This window comes from Poecilia formosa, unplaced genomic scaffold (genome assembly GCF_000485575.1).
Source record: "Poecilia formosa unplaced genomic scaffold, Poecilia_formosa-5.1.2 Scaffold188, whole genome shotgun sequence".
Lineage (NCBI taxonomy): Eukaryota > Metazoa > Chordata > Actinopteri > Cyprinodontiformes > Poeciliidae > Poecilia > Poecilia formosa.
In genome coordinates, this window is record NW_006800127.1 from 847,744 (window position 1) to 874,469 (window position 26,726).

At 40.0% G+C, this 26,726-nt stretch overlaps 1 protein-coding gene across 5 annotated transcripts; it reads right to left on the reverse strand.

Moving 5' to 3' along the window:
* On the reverse strand, positions 1-25,630 carry tp53bp2a (tumor protein p53 binding protein, 2a). Of its 5 annotated transcripts, none has more exons than XM_016678726.1 (21): positions 25,525-25,630; positions 25,070-25,232; positions 15,742-15,889; positions 14,767-14,880; positions 13,119-13,189; positions 12,861-12,962; positions 11,872-12,046; positions 11,547-11,728; positions 11,294-11,458; positions 10,856-10,891; positions 9,370-9,417; positions 8,205-8,388; positions 6,350-6,472; positions 6,120-6,241; positions 5,627-6,035; positions 4,113-4,969; positions 3,296-3,433; positions 1,888-2,021; positions 1,597-1,763; positions 1,231-1,430; positions 1-1,141 (listed from the first exon to the last, which is right to left on the reverse strand). In XM_016678726.1, the coding sequence occupies exons 2-21, from the start codon at positions 25,094-25,096 to the stop codon at positions 1,100-1,102; spliced, it is 3,444 nt and encodes a 1,147-aa protein (XP_016534212.1). In that variant the 5' UTR covers positions 25,097-25,232; positions 25,525-25,630; the 3' UTR covers positions 1-1,099. The 5 variants fall into 5 exon arrangements, with proteins under 5 accessions (XP_016534212.1, XP_016534214.1, XP_016534213.1 ...); XM_016678728.1 differs by having other exon boundaries at positions 25,548-25,627; XM_016678727.1 differs by having other exon boundaries at positions 25,521-25,613.
* Between the last annotated feature and the right edge of the window lie 1,096 nt (positions 25,631-26,726).

Sequence of the window (26,726 nt, forward strand, 5' to 3'; positions counted from 1 at the left end):
TTAGTACAAAGTATTTTATTGTAAATGTTTAAAATACTACAATAGTGTGTTTGTGATGAAAATGCTAAGGAAAATAGTAACAAAAATAAATACATCTGCACCAACAGATATGTGATGAGCTACCTTTGTGGATCTTACCGGTTACATCATTTTTAAGATTTTATTTTTGGCTACGCCCCGTTTGACTCACATTCTAACCTTATACACGTTTCCTCACAGTGATTGCAAGAATTTAAGGCTTAAAGTATAAGCCTCATCGTCCTGCGTTACTATAGTATAATGGAATGGTCATAATAAAAATATATATGTACGCCTTAACATTTCCTTTTTTAGTAAAAATAATTAAAAAAAAAAAAGTCTCAAGTTTGAAAATCACATCAGTTTTCACAATAACTACATTTTCTATAGCTGGATTTTTACTGGTTTTTATGTGATGAAAATAGAAAAAGATACATGTATGGCTGCTCAACCAGGTGTCAGTGCAGAAAAGCTGACTGGGCCACTAGGCGTCATGGACCACAGGACAAATTGCAAGGAAGCAATCAAAGTTCATCATCTCTTCCTCCTCTGGTCATTTCAGTCTGAGTTTCAACCAAAACAACAGAGGTACAAGCCGATATTTCAAGGCAGATTTTACAGGATGGAAAACTGCTTTAGTAACCAGAATGTGTCGATACCATCCTCAGCTGCTTTTTGACATCATGCAACGTTAAAACCAAAACGTGTTAGAAAACAACCAGCATACAGGGAAATAGCTTTGTAAGAGAATTGTTTCAGGACAAAAACTGAATTGTCGCTGAAATTTGGGATTCTGTCAATGTAAGTGCAGTTTTGGATAATAATAGAAACGGAAAAACACACACAGAAAAAAATACATTTTGCCTCTTATGTCCAGGAAAGAATAAGCGAGATAAAATTCCTCTGTTGGAGATAAAACAAAGTGCCAGAAACAGTTGATCCTTCATATCGGTTGGTCTATTCTCGTTTCTTCATTTCGGCAGGGTCCTTTCCCTTCCCCCAGTCTTTTAAAGCCTTGGTGTGGAGGTGAACATGTTCCACAGTTTCTGCCAGTGCGGAGCTGTGCTGAGATCCACAAGTTTTAAGCCAGGGTTCTTTGTCTTGGCTTGATTCTGGGATAGAGCTGTTTGAGAACACACCCATGTCAGTAATGCAAACGTCTCGATTACAATTCTTGTGTTTTAAGATTGATTGTAGAGGCTCATAACTCACCCCTAGCAGGTTACGAGGAATGTAACCCTCCGTGTCGCCCAGACGGGCCCACCACCAGTCGATCTCGTCTTCATCCTCTCTGCGAACAATGGTCATGCAGTCTCCCTCACGGAAAGACAGCTCATCGGGATTTTCAGTCATGTAGTCCCACAAAGCATAGACCACGCCTCTGTTCATTATTCCCATCTTCTCTTGCACACCTGAGAAGTCAAGTTGACACAAAGATAAATAGAAAAAAAAATTCATATCAAGAAGCACTTTTTGTCAAGAGAGCAAAAACTACCCAAGAAAAAAAAAAAAAAAAAAAAAAAAAAAAACATGTAAAAAGGCGGTAATGGCCAATGTTAGAAAACAGTTTTTACTGACCATAAAGGAACTGCGAGCACTGAGTGTAACCCTCCTCCATCTCTTCACATTTATCTGCTGCCGTCTGCATGTCACTGTAGGTCATAGCGAAGACCGCTGCACCTGACTCCACCAGAAACTTGCACACTTGTACGTTGTTGCAGGATGCGGCACAGTGAAGAGGGGTCCTGTAAAAGGGGGATGGACAAAATGATCAAAAAAGGCTAATGCGAGTACGGTACACTCCCCAACCTCCCAAATAACAGCTACAATCATTTCTACATCAACTAAGTCAGAGACAGTAAAACCTACCAGCCATCGCTGTCTGCAGCGTTAACGTTGACGCCAAACTGGACTAAAAACTTGACGATCTCTGTGTGTCCAGCACACACAGCGTTGTGTAAGGCTGTGATGCCTTCGTCGTTGGGCTGACTGGGATCCTCTACCTGGGTTTGGAGAATGAAGGGAAGCATGTTTAACAGTTCCTAAATTGGGTAAAACTTAGAACTGGACTCTCAGCTTCGTTGTATTTGCCGTCATAGAACCTCCTGGATTAGGAAATGTTGTCCATGTTGACAAAAATCTGACAGTAAAGCTTAGGCTTCGCTAACTTTACACGAAATACAAAGTGTGATGTTTACGGCCAGTGATACTAGCCATGCTATTATACTAATTGTGGTAAATCTTGTGCTAAAATACTACAGACAGCCTAAAATGTTAGCTGTGTTTAATCCCTACTTTCAAATATTAGTGACATCTTGTTTGACTGCAGGTGTGTAACACCGACTGCTCTCTCACACAGTGTGATACGGTCTCTGTGCCAAAATCAGAAGATTAGCATTTGTTCTTATAAGAAAGGAAGCTTAAGGCAACGGCTTCGTTGCAGGAAATAATTCTAGCAATCTAACGCCATAACATCATTTTATGGTGTTAGATTATTATATCTAACAATGTTATTTTTGAATGAATGTTGCTGGGGAAAAGAATATCTTATGATCTGGGGAATTTCCACATTTTAAGGTGTTCAAAAAATAAAAATAAAACAGAACAGAACTATCCTTTCCTGTATTGATGTGTACCAGCAGCAAGTTAGATTGTAAATGGAAGCATGCATATTTACACAAATTGTAGAAGAAATATAAAACAGAAAAATAATAAGACACAGGTGAAATAAGGGTAAAATCAGTTATGTGCATTTCAAATGATTTTTTACATATGTATTAAAAAAAAAATATATATATATATATATATATATATATATATATATATATATATTTTTTTTTTTATGTACACCTCTATCCTACATTGAGATGTGTTTTACTGAATTTGTAACATTTGTCTGTTTGAGAAAATCATGTTTTACTGAATAAAAATGTTTTTTAGGAACTGCATATTTCATTTATGTATAAAGCAGAAAAAACCCAAACAAACCAAAAACAAGTGTTTTGCTGTCATTTCAATTCACTTCAATCAGAATAAACTAAAATCTGTAACAGGTCAAATCTTTACAAAAAATAAAAAATAAAATAAAAAAGTGATCTGAAATTATCCATAGAATCTGATTAGTGCAGCTCTAATTTTGCAGTCATGGGATATTTAAATATAGTGACCATGAACGTTTTTTTGTTTGTTAGATTTTCTAGCTCAAACCCAAAATAAATAAAATAAGGCGGGGGGTGGAAGCAACAGAAAATGTTTCATTTGATGGAAAAAGCCTTACCTCATAGATGATTCTCTGGACCAGGTCGAATTCTCCCTCCAAAGAGGAGTCCAGCAGCAGAGCCAGAGGGTTGAACTTCACCCTCATGCTGTGATCGATGCGTTCAGAACCAGGCTTGCGCAAATTAGTCCTCTTTCCCTAAAAAAAAAAAAGGTAGCTAGGATTTTATCATCACTTAAAACAAACAGCCGTCATGAGTGCAGCCTGTGTTGCTGAAGCGTCTGCTCTCAGTCTGCTCAGGTCGCCTGTGCATCAGGGCAGTGAAATGTTTTTCCAGCTCTGTGTGCATGTTAATCCAGGTTATAAGTGAAAGCACAGGGGGAAAAAAAATTGTCCTCCCTTTGTTATGCAACTTGATTAAGAACAAAAGTCCTTTAATTTTTTATGCTGGTTACAGAGGTGAGAAAAACTGAACCAGAGGGAGGAGAAAATGGGTCATACTACTTTTATCCTACTGATTTGTTCTTTCAAAACCTTCCACATCTCCACGAAAACCGCTTAGCACGTCTTTTTTTTTAACAGCTTAGCAACAACAAAAGACAAATTGGTGTTTATTTTTGAATATATCCTCTTAGTGTTAGGAGAACAGGACCCATTTTCCAGAAAAACAATAGCAGTGATTTACAAGGACTTCTGGTTATATAACAACCTCAGATCAGTTCACCTCCACTGACCAGCAGAACTTGCACAAACTCACTCATGACTTGCTCTTTTGGAGATTTGAAGGAGTTTTAAAATAGACCACAGAATAACTGAATGCTTTTGAAAACAACAGAACATATGGAAAATAGTTGCTTAGGATGATGACGGTTCGTACCGGAGGCAGCGTGACCTGTCCGGTGACCTCAGGCGCCTTCATGTTAAACGTGTCTTCTCCCAGGCTGTCCTGCTCCGCTCCGCTGGGGTACGGCGGCGGGGGGTATGGGGGGAACTCTTCAACAAAGCTTTCGAGAGGCGGAGGAGGTAGAGTGGGCATCGTGTCGTCCACGCCAGCAGGGGGTGGCAGAGGGAAGAGCGCGTCGTCGGGCCTGGGAGCCGGATGGGACGGAGGAGGGGGTGGGATGATGAGCTCACAGTCTGGAAAGGCTGAAGGAGGTGGGGTCTGTTCGGGCGTGGCAGGAGGCGGGACGTTGGCGCCGGCCGAGTGCGACGGCAGTTCTCCTCTCTTCAGAGCCTGACCCATCTCTGATTGGGGGACTTCTGCGATGCTTTGCGGGTTCTGCACATGCGGCCCCGCAGGTCCGTCTCCCGCCTTTTCTGTTTCTCTGGCAAAAGCTGGAGTGGTTGGCATGGTAGCGGCGGTCTCCATTGCTTTTAGGGTGGTCTTCTGATAGCGCAGCTTCTCAATGTTGGGCCCTCCTGGACCCTCTGGCTCAGTGATAGAGCTGCGTTTCTTTAGGGGCCTCGGAGCGTTGTAGAGCTTCTTTCTGAGGGCCTCCAGGTCACCATCGCTCTGGTGTCTGTAGGGGTTGGAGATGAAGGGGAGCAGCTTGGTGGGGCTGAGAGGACGGGGGATGCGCTCCGTTTCTGGCTGGGGGTCCTCAGACACGCTGGGACTCCCGCTGTTGTTCCTGACACCGTCAACCTCGTTTTCAGGGGCTGGGGAGCGGCGCTCCAGGTACGGGTTCTCCAGGTGTTGGGAGCCTCCACTTGGAATCACTGGTTTGGGATAAACTACAGGAAAATACAGGAAACACACACTCAGTTTGGTCATCAAGAGACAGGCTGTGTTGTTGCTGGGAAACCGCTATGATCACAGAAACCCACAGTATGTTGAAGTACATGGAGGTGGAGTCACATCATTAAAGCCTTAAGTCCTGGATTTAGTATTTACTGCTGCTACCAGACTGAACATGCCAAGAAAAATCAACCAATAAACCTAATTGCAACATTCCACAGGCTAAATATAACTAAAATGATCAAGGGAAAAATAATTATATTCACCAATAACAGTTTATGGACCGAGTAGCAATGTCTATAGAGTACCGCGCTTTTTCCTCCTTTTAACTTTCCACTAACATGCCTAGAAACAGGAGTTTGAACAGCCAGTTGTTAGCAATGACCCACCTGGTTGAGGTTTCAATAATTATCTGCTGGACAATTTTCAAATCTGCCTGATGGCATGTCTATTAAAAATTATTTTTCAATGGTTTTCTGTGATATTAAAATTTTCTGAAAATGTAAGTTTTATGCTTTCAGTGGGTTCACATTTGAATCATCAGTCTATGTCATAAATCTAAAAAAAACAGATGTTTTAATTAATGACATAAATTCACTTTTCCGTAATCATTCTAATTTATTGCGAGCCATGATCAAAATGAATATTCTCACCGCTGGTAAACCCATTGGGGCGAGTCTGAGCCCTGTTGAGGGCTCCCTGGATCCCAGACTGGAAAGGCTTTCCTGAACCGGGCTGCTGAGTGTATATGGTGTAAATGGAGCGAGCGTCTGCCGTCGACGGCTTCGTCAGGCTGCCGTCTTTGGAGGACGGAAGCTCTGGGGTGAAAGGTCGGACCGTGGCTGCAGGCGGGGCGTCCTGCTTGGAAGGCAGCGGGAGTGTCTGGCTTTGAGAGGGTGGTAGAGGGCTGCGGCCCAGGGCGGCTGGCGGCTGCTGGCTGTGGGGCTTCGTCTTGGGGAAAGTGCCCGTGTTCAGGCCCTGCTTGCTGTAGGGAACAACGCTGGGACCTTTTGGTTTGGTGGGAACAGGAGGGGGCACCTTGACTGCGGATTTCGGGGCAGACTGGATGTTATGGAAGAGAAGGAAAACCTTTTAGATGTGAGGAAGCGCTTCTATCGGTTAACACTAGACCAGTTTTTCTCTCACTTGTGCATCCCTGACCAGGTCTTCGCTGCTCTGGTTCTTGCGAAGGGAGGCAGCGGGAGCTTCCGTCTGCTCAAACATGGAGAACGGGCGCCCCTTCCTGTCTCTCTTCAGTTCAGATTCATCTGATTATACAGTAAATTTATTTATTAAAAACGACAGGGCAGAAGGTTGCTAAATCAGCTCTTACATTGTTCTGGAAAGAATTCAGATTCTGTGTGTAGTTCTCTTACCTTGTTCTGTGTTAGAGTTGGAGTAAGAGGTCATCCGTGGCAGTGTTGAAGCTGGGCCAGGCCCATTGACCTTTGGATCTTGACCTGAGGAGTTCCAGTCTGCCGGCTTCCCAGGCTGCAGACCTGAGGAGGAGGAAGAGGAGGAGAAGGAAGGGTTGTTCAGATAGTACAATATTCCTGACATAAATAACGAAACCAAATCAACCACACTAAACTAGAAATGGGGATAACTCATAATAAAACACAAAGTTCAGAGAACATCTCCCCGCTTATGGCTTGCTTTTGGATGACTGGATAAGACTGAGCCAATGGCCAAGTATGTCTGCAGTCAGATGAGCCATAAAGCACGGAGCACTTGCTTCCAGCGAGATTAGCATCACAACCATGGGAAAATGAGGATATTTCCATAAGACTTGCAGGAAACCAAATGAAGAAGAGTCGTACATCAGTGCACATTGTGCAAACGCAAACAGACTGAGTTTGTCAGTCTGTTCCGACTGTCAGCTCAAGTGAAGGTTATGCATTTGTTCCAACTGACCCATTTAGAGATGCAGAGAAAGAACGGACAAGGAAAAAAAGAAAGAAGAAAAAAATCTCAACAAGCGAAATTTACGCAAATGGCAGAACAACACATGCTGAGCTATCGAAATTATAAGCAACATCAAATGAAAAGTATCTAAAATGTTTCGACGCAATAGAGAAGTCCTGAAAGCACACACACGCACACAAACACGAGTGTGTACCTTTTCTTTTAGCCCGCAGCTCTTTCAGAGGCTTAAGCAAGAACATGGCTTCTAACGGAGATGCATTCAAAGACAAGAAAAGTAAAGCAGTCTTAAAACCTTCAGGTTTCTTTTGCTCTAGACATGATGTTGGCCGAGCCCAGGCACTGGCACCCCTGAGGGGCCATGCGGCGAGCAGCGCAGCCTCCCGGAGACAGATTTATACTTTGCTCTACACTTCAGACGCTAGAGAAGAACTGGGAACAATTGTTTATAAAGAACAGATTCTTCTTTGTCCCCGCCCATCCCTCTCTCTCTCTCTCTTTTTCTCTCTCTCTCCCTCTTTTCTTATGCTGCACATCAACCCACCATGCAGAAGTAATCGCATGCAACAGGACAGACTGGGGAAAAAAATAAACATGTTACTTTCACTGCCTTCGTGCCGTTTTGCTAAAAACGGACAAATGTAGGTTGATGAAGACGCAGCGGGAATGCGAGAGTGTGATGTTGCTGATATTTTTGTAATGAACATTTTTCACATCTGATGAGATTTTATTTTAATACTATGATGTACACAGATGGTCTATTATCCACAGATGAATGCATAAGAGAGTGACTCAAGTGAATCTCATCAGACAGTGCAAAGCAATGTTTTATGTTGCACTGGTCCAGTGGATTCGATCTCAAAAATTTCACTACCGAAATTTTTTTTTCAGTAGTGAAAAAAATTCATAGAAAAACACTCCCCCAAGTCACTGCAAATATTAGCCTACAGAGATCTTCAAGACAGTGGGGAGAAACTATTTGTCCTTAAAATAAAATGAGAGATAATAGATCACACCAGGCAGTGGACGAGGAAACTGGCTACCTTCTGAGCTCAAACTGACTTCACACTCGGCAGGAGTATCAGTCTGCTCTGCTGCTGCAAAAAGCAGGACATGTCCCCCAGAGAAAAAAACAAACAAAAAAAACAGCAAAATAGGTTTTTAAGCATTTCAGTAATGAAGGGCTTCAGTTCAGAAGTTGCTAATACAACTTTAAATAGATCAGCTGCTTGTCATATGCATGTATATGTTGTTTATATAACAAAATAAGACAAATTAGGTGGTTGCTGCCTAGTCAGAGGTTCTCACCTGAACTAGCCTTGCTCTGGGAGTCGCTGCCTGGTAGAGTGGCAGTGCCGTCTGGGTAGCCTGGTTTTACAAGCAGCTCGTGCCTCGATGGACCTCGGGGCAAGGTGGATGACTGGATGTAAGGGCCGACTGCTGCCACACGAGACGGACCGGACTGCGGCCCGGCTTGGCCATCAGAGGGCAGCTGTGGTATTAAGAGGGCAGAGGAGGGGAAAGAAAGGGCGGGAAAGACAAAACAAGACGGCATTTATTACAACTAGTCAGACGGAGGACGTTGGCAGCAGAACAGGATGGAAAACAGAGAAAATTCAACACATGAAAACCTAAATAAACAATGTAATAGAAGAGAAACTAATGATTGAAATGAGTATAACAAAAAAGGTAGAAAAAAAAGAGGAGATGCTCTTTTCTGACTTGTAGGTGGCGCTATGAGATGCTGACTTCAGTGTTCAAGACGTGGGAAAAAAGTATTTTACCACATTTGAAATCAATAAGAGTTAATTTAAACCCACTAAGGGGTTTGGTGAAACAACTCATCACTGCTTAAGATTTTATTCAGGGTGTAGTGATGAGGTTTTTCTAAACTAAAGAAGTGCCATCCAGTTACCTTTTCAGACCAATGTCTTAAAAACTACAGGTGCGAGTGACAGTTGTCATATCTGTGAAGCAACCGACTTCAGGGTGGATACAAGAGCTGATAGCCCAACAAATTAACCAACTAATATCAATTTTATATACAGAAAAAGGGTAAAATATTCTGTGAAATTATCATATTAAAAATATTTCTAAATTGAACAGATGTTCCATACTGTGCTTTGCATCACTTGTTAAATGTACCCAACCTGTTTGATCTGAAGTATAAAAACAGACATTTTAAAATCAATCATAAGCATGAAAGCAGTGGCTAAAATTGATTAAATAATAATAATAATATTAATAATCTTTAACAGTTTTCTTACACTGTAGACTAAATGAATTGGCTGAAATTAACATGATTTTTTTGAGTTATCAGCCAAAGATGACCTCTATAAGAAAATGAACATGCTTCAAATGTCATGCTGAAAAGTAAACTAAAACAAACATTGTTGAAATTTCCTGTGTAAAGAAGTCATGCTTCTTAGTTGTGATTAGAAAGCAGATAAAGCTGCAGTACTAATTTAGTTACCTGACGGTGAGCGTCTTTTGAAGCCCTCTCTTTAGCAGGATAGCCATTCTTGAGAAAACAAAAAGCACAAACATGCAAAAGCAGTTCAAAAGACCAAATAATCCTTCCTGTTCAACATAATATTAGCCTCTTTGTGTTCTCTAGAGGGGGGAAAAAAAATGTAGCCAAGATCATGTGGGGACGACTGAGCATCGTTCTTCGGCCAATAAGTGGCGACGACGTCTGCCAGTCCTTTGCAGCTGAGCTGGAGGAAAATGTGGCTTTGGGTGTCTTGTGTTTTTGTGCTGGTATGAAAGGGGACCACTCATTATGATTCAAGGCAGGCTGTGGGTAAGGCACCTTCTCCCTAGGGCCTATTCAGGTTTCCATCTCTAAAAACGCAGAGAGACACACACACACACACACAAAACCGCAAACGCTTCCATATACTGACCCTGGTTTTAATAGAAATGTCAAGAGGGTTTAAACAACAAGCTGGGATGCTTTAATGCAGGCTGTATGTTGCTCATTAAAAGCTTTTAGCAAAACCTCACGATATGTGATATACCAACTAGGTCATTTATTATTTATACTCCAACTTATAGGCCACTCAGACACTGCAGGCTGATAGATTTTATTTCTACAAGACAAAGTTACACATCAGGATGGTTAAGTGGATTTTTGTGCATTTATTGAGTTATTGATTAGACCCGAATTTGATAGGAAGAGAAAGTAATTTTGAGAGACAAAAAAAGAACCCACATGTTCAAAAGGATTTAAATCATTTCTTTTTTTAAAAACATGAGAAAGCTGCAAAGCATAGACATACAAAAAAAAGGCACATTTTCATTCCACACTTCCACCGTAAGGCACAAGTAAAAATGTTATTCCTCACAGTCAGTTTTACAAACAAGTCTGTTGACTCCCAATTACAGTCCCATGGCAACATGTGTACAAAACAACTCCTGGAAGAGGGAAGAGTGGAGTGGAAGAGCAGGGGGAAGGCGAGGCAGAACATTCAGTACTTTTACTGCCAAATAGACGAAGCCAAAGAGAAAAACCAAAAAAACCTCAGCCGGCCAAATTCTAACAAGTACTATATATTTCAGCTTTTATTTCATAAATGACTCTTAAAAACATAATATAATATTTGTAAAATGGTCATGTTTCTTTAAGAAAACTGGTTGCTCTTGTTTTTTTGTTTTTTTTTTAAAGAGGGAGGCCAGAAAGGATAACATCTAAAGACATTCCTGCCTGCCTGCCTGCCTTGATGACAGACTGCACTCATTTCAGCTCCCCTGTCGTCAGGACTCGTTTCTGCCAAAATGAGACTGTAGAGTGGGACAGGGAAGAAGTGAGAATGCAAAATGCAACTCTGTCCTAATGATCATATTATTTTATTCCCAAATAAAGATAAATCAGGAAAACAAATCAAAAAGAATTGATTTGTATGGCGGGGGAGTTAAATAGTTCTCCCAAACAAGATAAGAGGGTTGAGTTGCCTTACGTCATGGCTGATCTCTGAATAATGTGGCGTCTGAGGCTTGATGCAAAACAGAGACAGAAACAGCCTTACTTTAAGGCCACTAGGGGAAGATCTGTGACAAATAGGATTTTTGGTAAAACGTAGCTGCGTTTCCATTACAAATGTGCGCAAATCTTTGTCCATATTCTGCTAAAGTCGAGAAACACCTAAGGTGCGGTGTTTCCATTAAATAAGAAATGAAATTAAAATCTCTTGTGAATAAGCTTGTTCACATGATAAGCCGTCATCCTACCGACACCTCATCATAGCGCAAAAACTTTGAAACTGCAGTGTTTCCATTAAGCGCATTTACCTTTACAATCTCAATTTGCGCAAGCTCATGGTTAATGGAAACGCAGCTCACGACAAGCCGAGCAAGTCAAAGATGGAAAAGGAAAGATTTGGAATGATGAAACTCACAGGCAAGTTCTCCTTCTGCTGAAGAGCCGCTTTCTTCTTCCACAGCCGGTCTCTGAGCTCACTGATCCGTTTGTCCATGGCCGCCACTTCCAGGTTGCGCTTATTTAGATTCTCCCTCTGCTGCTGCAGCTTTGAGTTCTGATCTTGATTGAGCTTGTTTCTCAGCTGACGAGTACAGCAGACCAGGCAAAATAAGAATCATTTAAGTACATAAATTATGCATTTTTAATCATCTCAGTTTATTTCTGCACACCTGAAGCTCCTTGTAGAGGCGGTCCAGCTCTGCCACCGAGCTTTGATTGTCGTGCATGTTGTCTTTTTTGCCATTTTTAAGCGTTTCCAGCTGCCGGCTGAGCTCCTCCACCTTGGATGCGGCCATCACTAGTTCTCTCTGCTTCTGCTGGAAAAGGTTATTCATTTGCTCGATTTCTTCCACTGCAGAAGTGGGGTGAGAGGAGAAAGAGAAACAAAAACATAAGTACAGACATTTTCATTCTGAGATGCTCTCTCAAAAACAAACAAACACACGCACGCACGCACGCACACACAAACAAACAAAAAAAAGTCCCTAAGCTCACCTAATTTGCCATTGCTGACACGTTTCTGCTCCACCTGGCCCTTGAGAGCCCTGACCTTCTTGAGTCGCACTTCCTGGTTCTCGATGTTTTCTCGGAGACGCTGGAGCTTCTCTTGCTCAGACGCCTGCTGCTGCTGGCGCTGCTCCTGCTGCTTCAAGTAACGCAGCCGCTGCTCCTGCAGAGGGGAGATTAAGAAAGTGTTACAGGGGGTGGGGGGGCAAACGTCACACAACGTACTCTTGCAAACTGTACGTCCATTTCTTGCACACCTTGTTTTGAACACCACAGGAAGCAGAATCCCCCAGACGGACAAAAAACGTTAAAATGTTTCGCGCTGAAAACATTACCGACTTAATACAGCTGCGGTTTTTTAGATACATTTATGTTTTTGTTTCATCTGCGTATCCTTTTACACCATTCCATTTAGTGGTTATCAAAACAATATCTCACCATATGCTTTACAGTTAAATGACAGGAGATTGATCTTATTCAATGGTGTTAAGCAGTCGAGATGAATGGTGTTTAACATCCAAACAGTCATCAGGTTTTAATAACTGAATTCTGTTAAAACAGGTTCAATTTTCTGGAAATCTTCAGGTCATGTGTGCTGAAGCTAACCTGTTTGTTGATGTGCTTAAATTATATTTGAGTTCTTAAAAAAAAAAAAGTACTGTACCTAACAAATAAATCCAAACCAGGATGGGGAACCGGGTCATTTAAAACAGAAGGGAGATGTATTCAACTACCAGCAGGAAGTCATGTAGATTTTGCAGATACCAGAAACTTATCCTGCAATCATTAACAATCCAACCCACTATTCTGTCACAACCACCGAATACACTCTTAGTATTCTCAAATTCAGCAGTGCGTCTGACTTTTAAGCACCTGCTACTTGAGCTCCGTTTCCAATAATTTTGGCTTTTACTTTCATCCTGACCACTTCTCAACTAAATTCTTTCGACTCCTTTTCCCAGCACGGCTTTATGCACCTTGGAAGCGAGCAGCTGTTGTTGGGCTTCAATCTGTTGCTGCTGCCTGGCGGCCATCTCCTGTAGCTCAGCTAACGTCATGTCCATCCGAGGAGTCGCCACCTAAGATGAATGAGGGATTCGGTATGGAAAAAAAAAAATAATAAAAAAACACTGAATTAAGCAGGTACATAGATTTTTTTTAAATCTTCATACAATAAAACCGGTTTGTTTTAGATTAAACTATTGTACAATCATATCTTAAATAGTTTGTTTTACCCCGTTCTCCATCCTTCGTTCAGGGGGAGCTCTCACTCCATTTCTCTTTGAATCCAGGCCTCTTGACCCTCCTGTGCGACAGACAGAATTAAAAACAAAAAAAGACTTCAGGGATTACAATCTGCTGTAGTGTTTCATTCAAGTAACCATTTTTTTTTTTTTTCTAATTTGGCGACACCAAAAGACATCAAGCTGTTAAAGCGGTGGCCTTTACAGGTAGCTGTGAAAAATGATTGGAACTTCCTCCTGGATTCTTGCCTGTTTGTGTCTCTCACACACACACGCACACACACACGCGCACATAAACACAGTGAAACATCAAGGTTTCTATAACACTGCGGCACAAAAAGACATGCTTCAGTTAAAACAGACTGGCTGGGCTGCTCCTCTGGATAACCGGCGGGATAAGTACTCCTTGTAACTTACAATAAATAATCTTTGGATTTAAACGAATACGTAACCATCAGAGTCTGGGGACAAAACTGTGTCTGTGCTTCTTGGATGTTTGAATTTTAGTCGCAAAACTACGATTTGACAAAAACAAAGTTATTCCGCTACTCATGATCTTTATCATTTAATTGATTCTCAGTTTACATGAACAGTAAGCTGAATATAAAACAAGATTTGTTGAGTTCATATCCGAGCGTAAAGTACAACCGCAATTCGACCAACACACACAACCGAGTTTCTTTATCATATCCTTCCGGTTTACTGTTTTGACCTCATACAGTAATAAACACAGTGAACCCAAAAGGTAATCCGGGGCTTTATTGGAAGGACAGAGAAAAGCTTAGCTAACAGTGTGGGAAACAAGACCAGCAGAAGATAACAGGAAGGGAAAACAACCACCTAATCCCATGGCTAGACTCAAGCTGTGAGGGGTAAAAGGGCTTAGTTGCGCAACCAGAAGCTGAGAAGACGGTCAACAACCTATAAGATACTTCTTGTCATCTTAAGAAAACAAAAACAGGCCACAAATATGACCAGGATTCTCTGCTTTCATTTGGCTTCAAACATACAAATAAAGCTTGCTTGCTAAAGTGCTCAGTTATTCATTTGATTAAAGGAATATTTTTTATCTGTAATAGTTTCCTCGGCTTTAGTAGAAAGATAACCAGTTAAACAACCAGTCAGACAAGGATAACTGATTTTAGCTAATTAAGCAATTAAACAAGTAAAAACGAAAATGGTCACATGAACATAAGTTTTGTAAATACTTCGACAACAGACAGTGGCTAAGCTTGATGTTCTGCGGACTAAAGCTGCAGCTGTTGGCTGTAAAACCCACCTGACCAGCTGCATATCGTCAGTCTGCTCCAAATCTATCAAGAGTGGAGTAAACTTAAGGCTTTCAAAGGGCTATCATTAATGTTAGCTCATATACTAAAAGTAAGAGAGACATTACTGGTAACTTCACAGAAACTCACTTAAAAATATCTTGTCCCTTTAAAAGTAAACTGGTCTGGAGCAATCTCTGGTCCGAAAAGTTCCTGAATGACTGGACTTTTTGTATTTAAAAACTGCAGCAATCTCTGTTATTTAGAATCTCTGTGTCAAATGTCCCTTGCACAATGGTGTTGAATTTGTAGAAGAAGTGAACGAACACCGACACCTCTACTTATCTTTAATTTACAGGCTGAAAACGTACCGGATTCTCTGCCGGGTGCACGGTTGTGGCGCAAAAAGAAGCGCACCTCCCCTCTGTGCGGTTCCCATCTTTTGAGCACATCCCACATCCGCTCACCATCACCTACAGGCCTCTCTGTGAACAGAGGGCATCAGAGGTTATACAAAAATGAGAAAAAAAAAGAGAGAGAACATTAAAAAGCAGTTCGAGTCAATCATGACAAAAACAAGGCTGGTCAAGCGTACATGTGGTGTTTGCTTAGAGAATGTTGTTTGACCTGCACTGAAAGGCACAAAGGCTTAAGGTCTCTTGGCACAAACTTAATGACAAAAAAAAAAGTGTGCTGTTCATTCTTTTCGGCTGACGTGGCACTAAAGGGCTCATCAACAATTCTTGTGACATTTTCATCAGCAGATCTAAGCCTGTTTCATTGCACAAGGGGCGTTACATCGCAGTCAGGCAGAGGTCAATCAAATGATCCGTAGTAATGGCAGAACAGCCAAATAAATCAGCAAATAAAAATTGCATCATTATTAGTGTTTTGTTTAAATCTTAACATCTTAAATCTAAAGTGGCCAGTAGAAAACTGTAAAATGAGACTGCCGTTTCATTATCCTGAGATTTCATTTCAGACTACTAGTGGAAGTACTCGAACGCAATAATTGGCACTTGTCTCACTCTTATTGAAGCCTCACCATGGAAACGGCTCAAAAACCTTGCTACTCGAGTTCTGATTTTGAATAGTCATTACGTCTCAGATAGGGGATAGAGGAGGCTGAAATTATAACCCCACCCTCCCCCCACCTCCAGCTTTGGAGATGTAGGAGATATTAAGGTGCTTTGTTCTTGTCAGGGTGGTTATAGTTTCTACCTAATTTGCTTTGCAGATATATACTGAGATGAGCTCTTGTGAAGCAACTCAAATGAACACACCATCTTTATGAAAACCCAACTGCGAGGATAATAGACCTGAAAAATCTTCTGTTCCAGACTCACCAGATCCGCGCCACATCTCGGATAAGTGGCAATCCGTTTCCCCGGGCTCCTTGCACATATCCACCACATCTCGACACAGTGTCTCCTTGGTAACGGGAACCTCAGAAAAATGCTGGTCATTGTTGCTGAGGTATACAGTCAAGAACATCTGTGCAAAGGAGGCGGAGGGAGGGAGAGAGAAGTAGTTAGCCAAGCATGTTAGGCAGAGATAACTTAAACAGGAACGTGAGAGTAAGGATCCTGGTACCAAGCGGAGCTGATGATGGCAAAGAAAACACCACAGTTCTGGAGAGCTGGAGCAGAATTCCCCTATGGGTCAGCTTTTCACAGTGAGTGTGTGTATACAATGTCTACTTCCTTCACCAGCAGTATATCATTTCTATGCTCCGTTTATCTGTCAACAGGAGGGAAAAAAAAAAAAAAAAAAAAACCTTCCAAAATTCCAATTAACTTCACACCATTGAACTCAACTCCAGCTAAACCCTGAGAGAGATCCCTGGAACCCAACACACGGAAACCGGCTCCACACAGCTGATTCTGGAAAAGCTTGATTTGTAGATCAATGAGCATTAAGGGGAAGATGTAAAGTTATCACCTACACACATCTGAAAGTGGGATGGAATGCGAAAGCCTTCAGCTACTACAGATAAAAACTGATTCTGTACACTGATACAGAAGCTCAAACATAATCCCTGACTATATAAATCCAACCAAATTGCTATTTTTATGCCACCATCTTTTTATTAATTTATCTTTCCCATTTTTATTTTTATTTCTTTTTTTTTTCTTTACTTTTTAACAACAACTACAACAATTCTCCATAAATGTTTTCTGTTTGAGAAGAGGACTGCCTGGAGTTTGCAGAGCCATGTGTGCATGTTACTGGACGCTGCTGAAGTCATTCATATTTGCCGTCATTTAACGGCTGGCTATGGTTGAGCTACATGGTGGATGAAAAGCACCTGATCTAGTTCATAGTTTACAAAGTCTGAAGTTATCTAAACTAGCAGCATACTAGAATAATAAGATAATATGACAACTAATCAGGTTTTCTTTTATACCACATAATCAGAAGCACGATGAGCTTCTAACAAGCTGGAAGCTTTAGGATTCCATCTAAAGTCTAATTTGAAAAGAAAAAGCTTCTATAAAAATCAGTCTTACCTACATTATGAAAATAAGTATAAGTTTGAAACTCAAAAAGAAGAGAACAAACAGTTCTGACTCAGTCAGAACACAAACTAAGGTTCTTGAGCAAATGAATTGGTGCCAGTCTCCGATAATCGTACCACACAAACAGTTTTATAGTGACAATGCAAGGAGGAGGGGAGAATAGCGTGCTGAGTCAGAGGCCCGGACCGGACCGGACTGATAATAAAGATGTCAGTGAAAAGACTCCATTGACAAAGTTGGTGAGTCATCATCGTCAGCACAGAAAACATCACCCTTCCTGCAATGCGTGATGCAGACTATTGTAACCAGATTTAACCTTTTATTCCTTTTTAGTGAAAGATCACCCGGTGGAACCAAGGCGGATTTATGGCTGCTTGGTGACTCTAACGCGGTTCTGCTCAACTTGACTGAAAATGACTTGACGTCCCACATCGTCATCGTACAAGCAAGAGGTCCAAGTTCCAAAGGAAGTAATCCAAAGCAGTTCACAACATCCCAGAGGACATACAACACATGACCTGCCTGTGTAAACATGGTGGACTGACGGAGAGAGAGAAGGTGGAAGAAATCAATAGGAGGAGAATAGTGTTGGGTGGCAGTTCTGACACCGAAAGCAGCTTCTTTCCAGCGCTGAAGGTAATGAACCAGGTCCAACAGTGACCAGGTCCAGAAACCTTGTGGATGAGTTACAACTTTATCATGCATCCTGTGGATGAGGCTATAATGATGAAGCCCTCAAATGATATCATTAATTTTTAGATTCACATAAGGAATTTATGTAGAGTTTGTACTTTTTAAAAAGTGAAATCAATAAGAAAAAAAATATATTTCACATTATTATAGATTGTGGGTCATTTGATGATTTTTTTTAAAAAAAGTACTATATCACCTTGCTATGCATGATGAAGAGGAGGGAAAAAAAGTATCTGGAGTCCCTGTTTTGACTGAGCTGGACAAATTGAGAGCATTAAATATTCATAGACAACACCAAGCAAAATGAAACAGCTCAATAACAGCTTGATGGTCTCACTGCAGGGCAAATTAAAAGCTACTCTGCAGATAACCAGAAAGCCTCGCTAGCTTCATACGGCCTTAAAACAACTCGGAGCCGGGAAAAACTAATGCAGACTGGAAACGAAAACATTTGGCAGAGACTTGCTTCGTTTGCCTTCCGTCTATAAGATGTGAAGCAAATGAGCGGATCAGAAGCTGAATTGCACTTCCTTCCTGTCTGAGAGATTGGCCAGGAATGCAGAAGGTGCAAGCAGCCTCTGCTATTCTATTATAGCATCAGCAAAGTCAAAGCCATTTCCCAGCACTTGGCGTTGGTGTGACGGTAAAGAATTACAAAATGAAAATGACTGCCAATCTAAAGAAATGTGCAGCCTGTCCTCTGGTTATCTAGAATTGAAGAAGCTATAAGGCAAGGTCACTGGGGGTATATCATAGGGATTATGCTAATCTGCTATATAAAAAATATAGCCTCTTACCAGTTTGCTGTCTCTGAGACACAATAGTGAGCTTATTTTCTCAAGCACACACAAGAGCAATAGCCAATACCTTATTATACATAATATAACCCATATATATATAAAATCCAGAAATTCCTTATCTGGATCACATTTCTGTACCTGGGCTAAAGGGAAAGTTGTAATAACTTGGACAGAACAAAACCTCACAGTCTTGGAGGTCAGCTGTAGGACCTCTCTCTGCAGGAGACAGAAAGGATTGGGTGTATTTTAAAGATGAAAGGCTGCAACATCAAAACCCACAGACAAAAGGTGCTGTAATAAGAACACATCTAGAGGAGCAGAAAGACTGCAGCTGGCAGTGCTTAAGCTCCCTGTTGAAAGGAGCTCAAAGGCTCCTAAGACTGAAAATCAAATATACACCATCTCAATTGTTCTGCGTTACTGTATTAGAAGACCTTTTTTTTTTCTTGTCAGTGTTTCTGCCAAGAATACGGTTACATAAGATGAAGCGGCTGCAAGGCTGAGCAATAAAGTTGATAAAGACATGATTTATGTCCTGTTCTTTGTGACTGCATGCGGGGTTTTGTTAAAGAAATGTCAATTATTACAGATCTAAACAAGACTTTCAATCATCTACATGTGGCACACTCCTTTATCGTCAAAAAAAAAAAAAAAAGACCAAGTAGGTTACAGGATTATTAAATAAATTACTTCCAACAATCCTAAAAGTCTATTAATCCGTCTGCTCCACCTCAGAACCTTGGCAGTCAATTCTGTTGCCCTTCACTTCAAGATCAGAGTCCATTAGCTCACATTGAATAAGGTGGATCAAAACGGTTTGTTGTTTTGCTCTCTGGACGGTTTCACAAGGTCCAGACATAGGCTAATGACAGGGCTTTAGTATAACTGCTCTGCAATAGCAAAGTAATCCATCAAAACCCATCCAGTCACAGACAACCTATAATTTGTGTCTTTCTTAAGACAGAAGGAGTCATCGTGCGGTTTCAAAACTACAGAAATTTCAGAGACGTCAGAGAAAAAGGCTAATGTGACAGTATTGTTCTGTATGGGGCGAGGTGTAAGAGGCAACGCATCTGTGGGGTCAGACGCGTGTTTAAAATTAAATCTAAAACATCCCTGATATGTTTTTTTATTAAACCCATGCTGGTTGCAGCAGACGGCGCCCAGCAAGACGTTCCAAATTCTTTCTATTCAGAAGTCTCAGCACTAAGGTCCAGTAATTGTTTTCCGTTTCCGTGCCCCTGCCACAGCCAGCTGCTCAGCAGGCTGAAAGAGTGATGTTAGATTTATCGTTCCTCCATGACGCAAATGAGAACAATAAATGCTGTAAGTAAAATAATTTAACTGTCACAATAATAATAAATCATATTACGGTTTGTTTTAAATTTTTTAAGACAATGTCAAATCACCGTTTTACTTAGACAAGATATAAACATTTAACGCTCCACTCCGTTTTACCTACGATATTTATTGTTGCTCCGCAGTTATGTTGTCACATTAAAAGAGCATGGACATAATCCGCAAAATGTTTAAGTTCAATTCAATACATTGAGATTTACTACTAGTTGTACCCAAGATGTTATCAAATGCCAATTGGTGAATAAACTGATTAAATAGGAGACATTAAGAGGCATATTTACAGCTGAAAAAGATAACAGGGGGAAGGGGGAGGTTATAATTTAACCCATCTGTAAAGCTTCTTCGCTTCACGTCCACATCCATGCTTTCAATTACTCGCAAAGTCAATGAATCAGCCACGTTTTGTTGATGAAGTCACCTTTTGAATCCAATATCTATGGGATTCTAACAGACTGCAGCAGCGTTTGTCTGTGCATGTGTGCGTGCGCTCCACAGTTCCAAGAGTTGACTCGCTTCCAGCATGGCAGTCCTTCAGAAAGGTGAGGCAACAGAAACCCCCCCTCTAATGGCTTTCTGCATTATTTCTCTTCATCTCATTCACCTACTCACTGAAACGCGGGCTGCACAAGAGGATGAGGCAAGGAGGGAGAAAAGGTCAGGAGTAACAAACTGCAGACAGTACATGGAATCCAAACATCCATTTGCCGTCGTTCAGCTGCAGCATTTAGAAAAAAAAAAACAAGAAGGGATTTATACACCACTAAAACAAACTGTGCCACTTTGGTCTGAACAATCTCTATTCATACTCTGCACTGCAGCACTCAGCCTATCGCTTGATGATCGCAATATCCTCCCCTCTCTGGTCTACGTGATGAGACGGTTCCCACTTAGAGGCAATCTGGGAGATAAAGGAAAAAATGGAGTCGAAACTAAGCAGAGGAGAATTATTACTTTTTGTGGAGACGCCCTGACTGCTGAACTAAACGATTCTGAAAAAGACCGAGGTCACAGGAAACAAAATTACTCAAATGGTCTTGAATATGACTGCTATTAAATGTATAACAAAAAACTTCACTTTCCAGAAAATAACCTACTGTATGAGTAATCAATGAATACTAAATATCTGAGGTCTTTTTAATTTATGTAAAATATGATAAGCTGGGGAGAACGGGGGAGACGGACTTAGCTATCACTATTCCCTGAAAACTCACTGAATGATGCCCTTGTGGCATTTAATCTTTCATATGCAAAACCGAGTGAAGAAGGCAAACTCCCGGATGAAATGGCCTTTTCCGCTGCAGGAACTATTCCAGTTTCCAGGTATAACATCTTCATGGACGATGGAATGAATCCTGACTAAAGTCTGTAGTAGAAGAGCATTCCTTAACACATTCATAGCCAGTGTGATTCCAAACATTCAAAAGTTATTACAATGTTGAGCAGTGAATAAATAACTAATAATATTAGAGCAATATTTCATTGATTGACCAATTAAAAATAGTGAAAAATAGAAATTTAGTCAGGGTTTTAAAGGGTGAAACTAATCAAAACCAGCAATAAAATAAGAGAGCAAATGCATGCAGAACAAATTTTAAACCAGAAGAGTAAAACATAAAAACAAGCAGAGTACTGAGCAATAGACGCTGGCTGATATAAGTACAGTTGATATAAAATTAGTGTTCACAAACCTGGCAAGCGTACCAGTTTCACAAGTGGGGACTGAACAATAATAATTAAAAGAACACTGTTACGTTTTAATTACTGGAGAAAAATGATTCTGAATCTGGAACCCATGTCCAAATGTTAATAGCAGCTTTACATATTAAGACTCATCTATGTTGTGGCTGATTATTATTATTTTTTTTTTTTGAATAACTACTTTGACAACAAGGATTTTTGCACAAAGTTGTTTTTTTTTTTGTTTTTACATAGAGCCATCCAAATTTAGGAGAAAATCTTATTATTTATGTGGCTTCCTTAATAGAGTTCCATCACATTGCCTACTGAAAACACACGTTCATCATTCATTTCTGAACAATCAGCTGACTTATCACTTAAAAAACATGTTCACTACAGACATCTCATTTCTGCTGATGATCTTTGAGTCTGAGGCAGTGATCCAATTGGTTGAGAATTCAGTTAATCGTCTGCAGACAAAACTGGCAGAAACAGCTACTTCTTTACTTCCTAAACAAAGTGTTTTGGTTGAACTCCATAATACTAATTGGTTAATGTTATAATAGCATGAAGTGTACCTTAAGAGGTCGTTGAACTGATCATATTAAACAGAAAGAGAGCAGGATTGGCCAATAAGAGTCCAAGTTTCTGTGTCACAAAAAAAAGAGTGAAATTACCGTTTTTGTTCATAAAAAGATTATGTAAATCCAACAGTCCTTTTGTCCATCAGTCCATGCAATGTCCTTGTTTATCACATGGTGTAGTTGAGAAAACACCACAACTCTTCCATAGAGTTAAAGGAGTATAGATATCAGGGCGAAACCCTTCTCAGGTTTTTATTGACACACAGCAAACGTCTACTTCCTGAAGTATGACTCCCCTTTCTCACAATCTGCTACAGCAGATAGTGTAACTGAGAAATGGTAAAAATGTGTGATGGAATAATGATAACCGAAATATGTACACAAACATATCAAGTATCAACTTAAAAATCTACTCACAAAGCAGCCTTTTGTCATGGGAGAGAAATAGGAAACTGACAGGATTTTTTTTTTTTTTTTACATTTGTAAAACAAACCAGGTGTTTTCCATAGCAGTTCTTTAAGTTTGTTCTCCCACAACTGTTCCTTTAAATTATCTTGATAAAAGTTATTAGTCAATAAACAAGAATGAATTCAAGCCTAAATGTGAGAATCACAAATAGCAGCTCGACAAAGCTGTTTAAGCAGAGATAACCGCAACTCGGATGTAAATGAGTTACACGATGCTCTGGTTCAATAAAGGGGGCGAGTGTCCCTTATCGGAGTGCAGCCATGGCACAGGGGCACAAACAATGTGGTTTCCACCACACAGTGTTGAAGAGCTCCTTTGCTTTATTGTGTTCCGGAAACAGTGACCCTCCCCGTTACCCCCATTTAAATCACAGCCAACAATTATGCCACTACATTCTCACTCCTCCCCGAGCCCTGGCCTCTACAACCTGGGTCACTGATTGGTCCTGCAATTCAAAAAAAAAAAAAAACAATACCTCCCATCAGAAAAGAGTGAACACAGGCCATTTCTCTCTTAATCAAACACAAGAAACCGTATCTCATCAAAACACGTGCAGCACCCATCCATGCTATTAATGAGAAAAAAAATCATTTGGGGGGAGAGAAGAGAAGCCTGTCGATAGCAACGATGTTGACAACATGCCCTTAACAAGCTGAGGTCATAAACACAACAGGTGTTATTCAAATCCAACTCGGTTGCCAAGAAGGATACGCTAATCAAGATAAGGGCTTACGTAAGATGTGTCATGATGAGTTTATACAATCAACATCACTCTGTCTTGTACAACCTGTTTCTCAACAGTAAGCCTCGTTCAATGTAAGGCAAACTTTAATTAATAAAAAAAGAGATTAAGAAAATGTTACGCTAAAAAACAATTAATACAGCTTATTGCAAGCTGAAATCGTCTGGCTTTACTTTAAAATCAGACATCAAGAGTGGAAAAAATTGTTCCTTCTGTGGTATAAATTAAGCCGCCAGACGATTAATTAAAAATAACTCAAAGGCTGTTTTGATATGAAAATAATCATAGTAATAACGTTAATAAAACACAATGTCAGAGGTTGCCAGACACCAACGTCAGGCAACTTCTGGCAATGTTGTCTGTTCACACATTCCTCATGTTCACTCGAGATGAGGGGTTGCTGTACTGTTAATGATTATTCAACACATTTAGATGGACTTCTTAGAACTGGGATGTGCGCAATTTAAGATTATTTACATGGTAGGATGTATTCAAATAAAGTATTATATATTCTTCAACATAAATAAGTCCTGTCTGACTTGTAAAATGCTTTGAGATGACAAATATATTGGCACTATATCAACACATGCTGTGTTTTCTAGCATTTATGACAATAGGTAAATAAAGGTAAATGCAACTTTAACTATTAGCAAGGCTGCAGCATTGGATTTTAGTTACCTGAAAACAAGTATTGTTTTATATCAACCTAACCATGGCTTGTTTAATGTTTACATATCTGTATACACTCAAAAAAAAATGTTTAGCTTTATTCAAATTCAATACTTTATTGACCCCAAAGGGAAATTAAATGTTACTGTAAGTCATTAATTCAAATTCTTCAGAGTAAGAGTAGATAGTGATGGCTGTTAGCAGGATAGATCTCTTGTAGTGGCCCGTAAGAACTTGACTGATGTTTATGTTGAGAAATTGAGTGTGCATAAAGTCCTTGTGACAAAAAAAATATTCTGTCACTCAACCCCCAAAAAACAGACATTTATAGTAAACACCATAAAGGTTCAACACTCAAATTTGATTTGTTGAACATTTCATACAAACATCTAAAACTTATTTCTCATGATTTTGGAGCAACGTTTTTACAGGTTTCAGCATAAACTAGGAAACGTCGATCAAATTTTGCCCTAATTTCTGAATTAAACGTAACATTTTATGCTACATTCTAAAAATTTATTTTTAAAAATCATTGGTTCTGACATTTAACACCCTATAAAATATGCCAATCATTATTTATCAGCATGAAATTTCAATTCTAATTTTCCCTACATGGGACACTGACAGCTGTCCACTGCTCTCCCTACATGCATGGAAGAGGTACTGATAAATTATATCCCACACTGCAGCAAAAGCAATGGACCACTGATGATGAAGATGATGATAGTGATGACACGGCAAGAGTCCAGAGCTAAGCTTAGCCTTTGCCAACAACACTTGGCATATGCCCCCTGCTCTAGTATATGGTCAAAGAAATATGAATATCCAAGTACAGACTATGCAAATGATAAAGCTTCTGTAGTTAGGCTCTTAAGATGATCACTCTTTACAAGTATACGTCCTAAGGGAATAGACTGATGCGGGTTTGTACACTACATATCCTAGGAAGCAATTTACGTCCTCTAGCACACTCACAAGCACCGATCACCGCAAAAACACTTAACAACAAAAGCTTATGAAGAAGCTACCCTATCAGCTTCCTGCGTGAATTTAAATACCCTGGTGATTCACAACGTAAGAACATGACGATCGTACAGTATGAAAACAGACACGATATGTTACAGCACAGCGATAAAACTTGTGTAAATAAATCCAATCTTACCGGCATCATTTTAGCTTCGTACCGCATTTAGCTAACCAATCCAGCATGAATCCCCACAGGCAGTTTCGACGAAAGCGTTGAGACCGGAGAGCTCTTTAATCCCGCAGCCTAAACCTGACAACAGGCAAGGCCACTTTCTCTAGCTCGAAGGTCCTCACCTCCGCTGAAAAAAAAAAAAAAGAAAGAGGATACTGTTTTTTTTTTTCCTACTGAAATATGTAAATATGAAGCAGAGTAATGTTAATGGAATCCAGCGTCGTGGACCTGTTGCTACACATAACACGGCCTTCGGGACAAAAGTTTCCGTTGTTAAGCGAGCATCGCTTTAGAACTTTGAAACAGCTTGTAACTGCTACAAAATACCACAAAAAGATGTATACAACATAAAGAACAGGACACAAACAAAAAGCGGAAATATGTTGGAACAAGATAAAAATTCTAAATGTCTTACTTACTGCTAGATGCAAACGTTACAAACCCGAAACTCCGCTGATTGTCTGCGTTGCTCAATAGCTCGCAGCCGATCCCAAAGTGACGTAGCCACAGGAAGTTCGTTCCACTTTGGAATTCAGGCTCCGCCCCCTTTTCCTGGTCAGAAGCTGAAGACACCCCCACTGTTTATGTGGGACAGAGGAGCTTACTTGTTTGCTAAAGGGTCAGACGCGTTGTGTGGGAAAACCAAAGGATGCTGGCAGGAGGTTAAACTTGTACTACACCATAAAATGATTAATGAATTGAATGGGAAAACAGCGAAAGGTTTTGCTCTCTTGAAGTGACGACTATAGAATGCAAAATTGAAGTGTGTGGGAGCCTGGCATGCAAAAACATTGTCTAATGTTGAACACTATAGACTCAAATCTGCTAAAATCCAGTAAGTCATTACTAGATGACTTAACTAAAACTAGAACGTTAAATTCAAATTATTTAATCAAGTTAATTTGTCACATACTATATGGATAATATTGAATAAAATACTTTTTACTGCTTTGAATTAAATCAGTAACACAATAAATTATCTATTAAAACTTGTATTGATCCTACATGAAATTCTAAAAAAAAAAGAAAGCAAAAATCCACCAGTCTACCGTGAAATATTTGAATTGTCTATGGCTTGTCATATTGAACCCATTCACTGATTAGTCTTCAAACTAGTCCCACTCACTGACTCTATCTGTAATAGAAATAAATAATTTCACAAATGAATGATAGCAATTTACTTAAAAATGTATGTGATTAAAAATATAAATAAATTAAGAAGTTCAATTATTGAATATATCAATTGATCAAATACATAATTTTGATTGAGTTACTTGCAATGACAACACCAATAATAATAACAAGGAAACAAAATATAATTTAAAACTGAGGTTCCATTAGAGCTCTAAAGGGGCAACATCAAAGAAATATGCAATTACATAAAGAATAGACAAAGTGATTTCAATAAAACTAAAAAATGCATTCAAGTAAAATAATACATAAATAAAAAATCTTATTTCTTAAATCTAAACAAAACGATCAAATACATAATTTAACAGCTAAATATAGAGATCATGAATATAAAGAAGGAAAGAAAGAAAGTAAAAAAAACGAAATAAAGGAGGAAAGAGAACTACAACTCCCAGAATTCCGCTTTAACGGCAAGCCAAGCGGCTCAAAC

Bases quoted from the DNA above. Each gene is read 5' to 3' on its own strand.
- tp53bp2a (XM_016678726.1), bottom strand. From the start codon at position 25,096: ATGCGGTACGAAGCTAAAATGATGCCG. The intron at 9,418-10,855 runs GTAAGGCAACTC...TGTTTTCTCAAG, and splicing joins ATTCAGAGATCAGCCATGAC to AATGGCTATCCTGCTAAAGA. The intron at 1,764-1,887 runs GTAGGTTTTACT...CCCCTTTTACAG, and splicing joins GCTGCAGACAGCGATGGCTG to GACCCCTCTTCACTGTGCCG.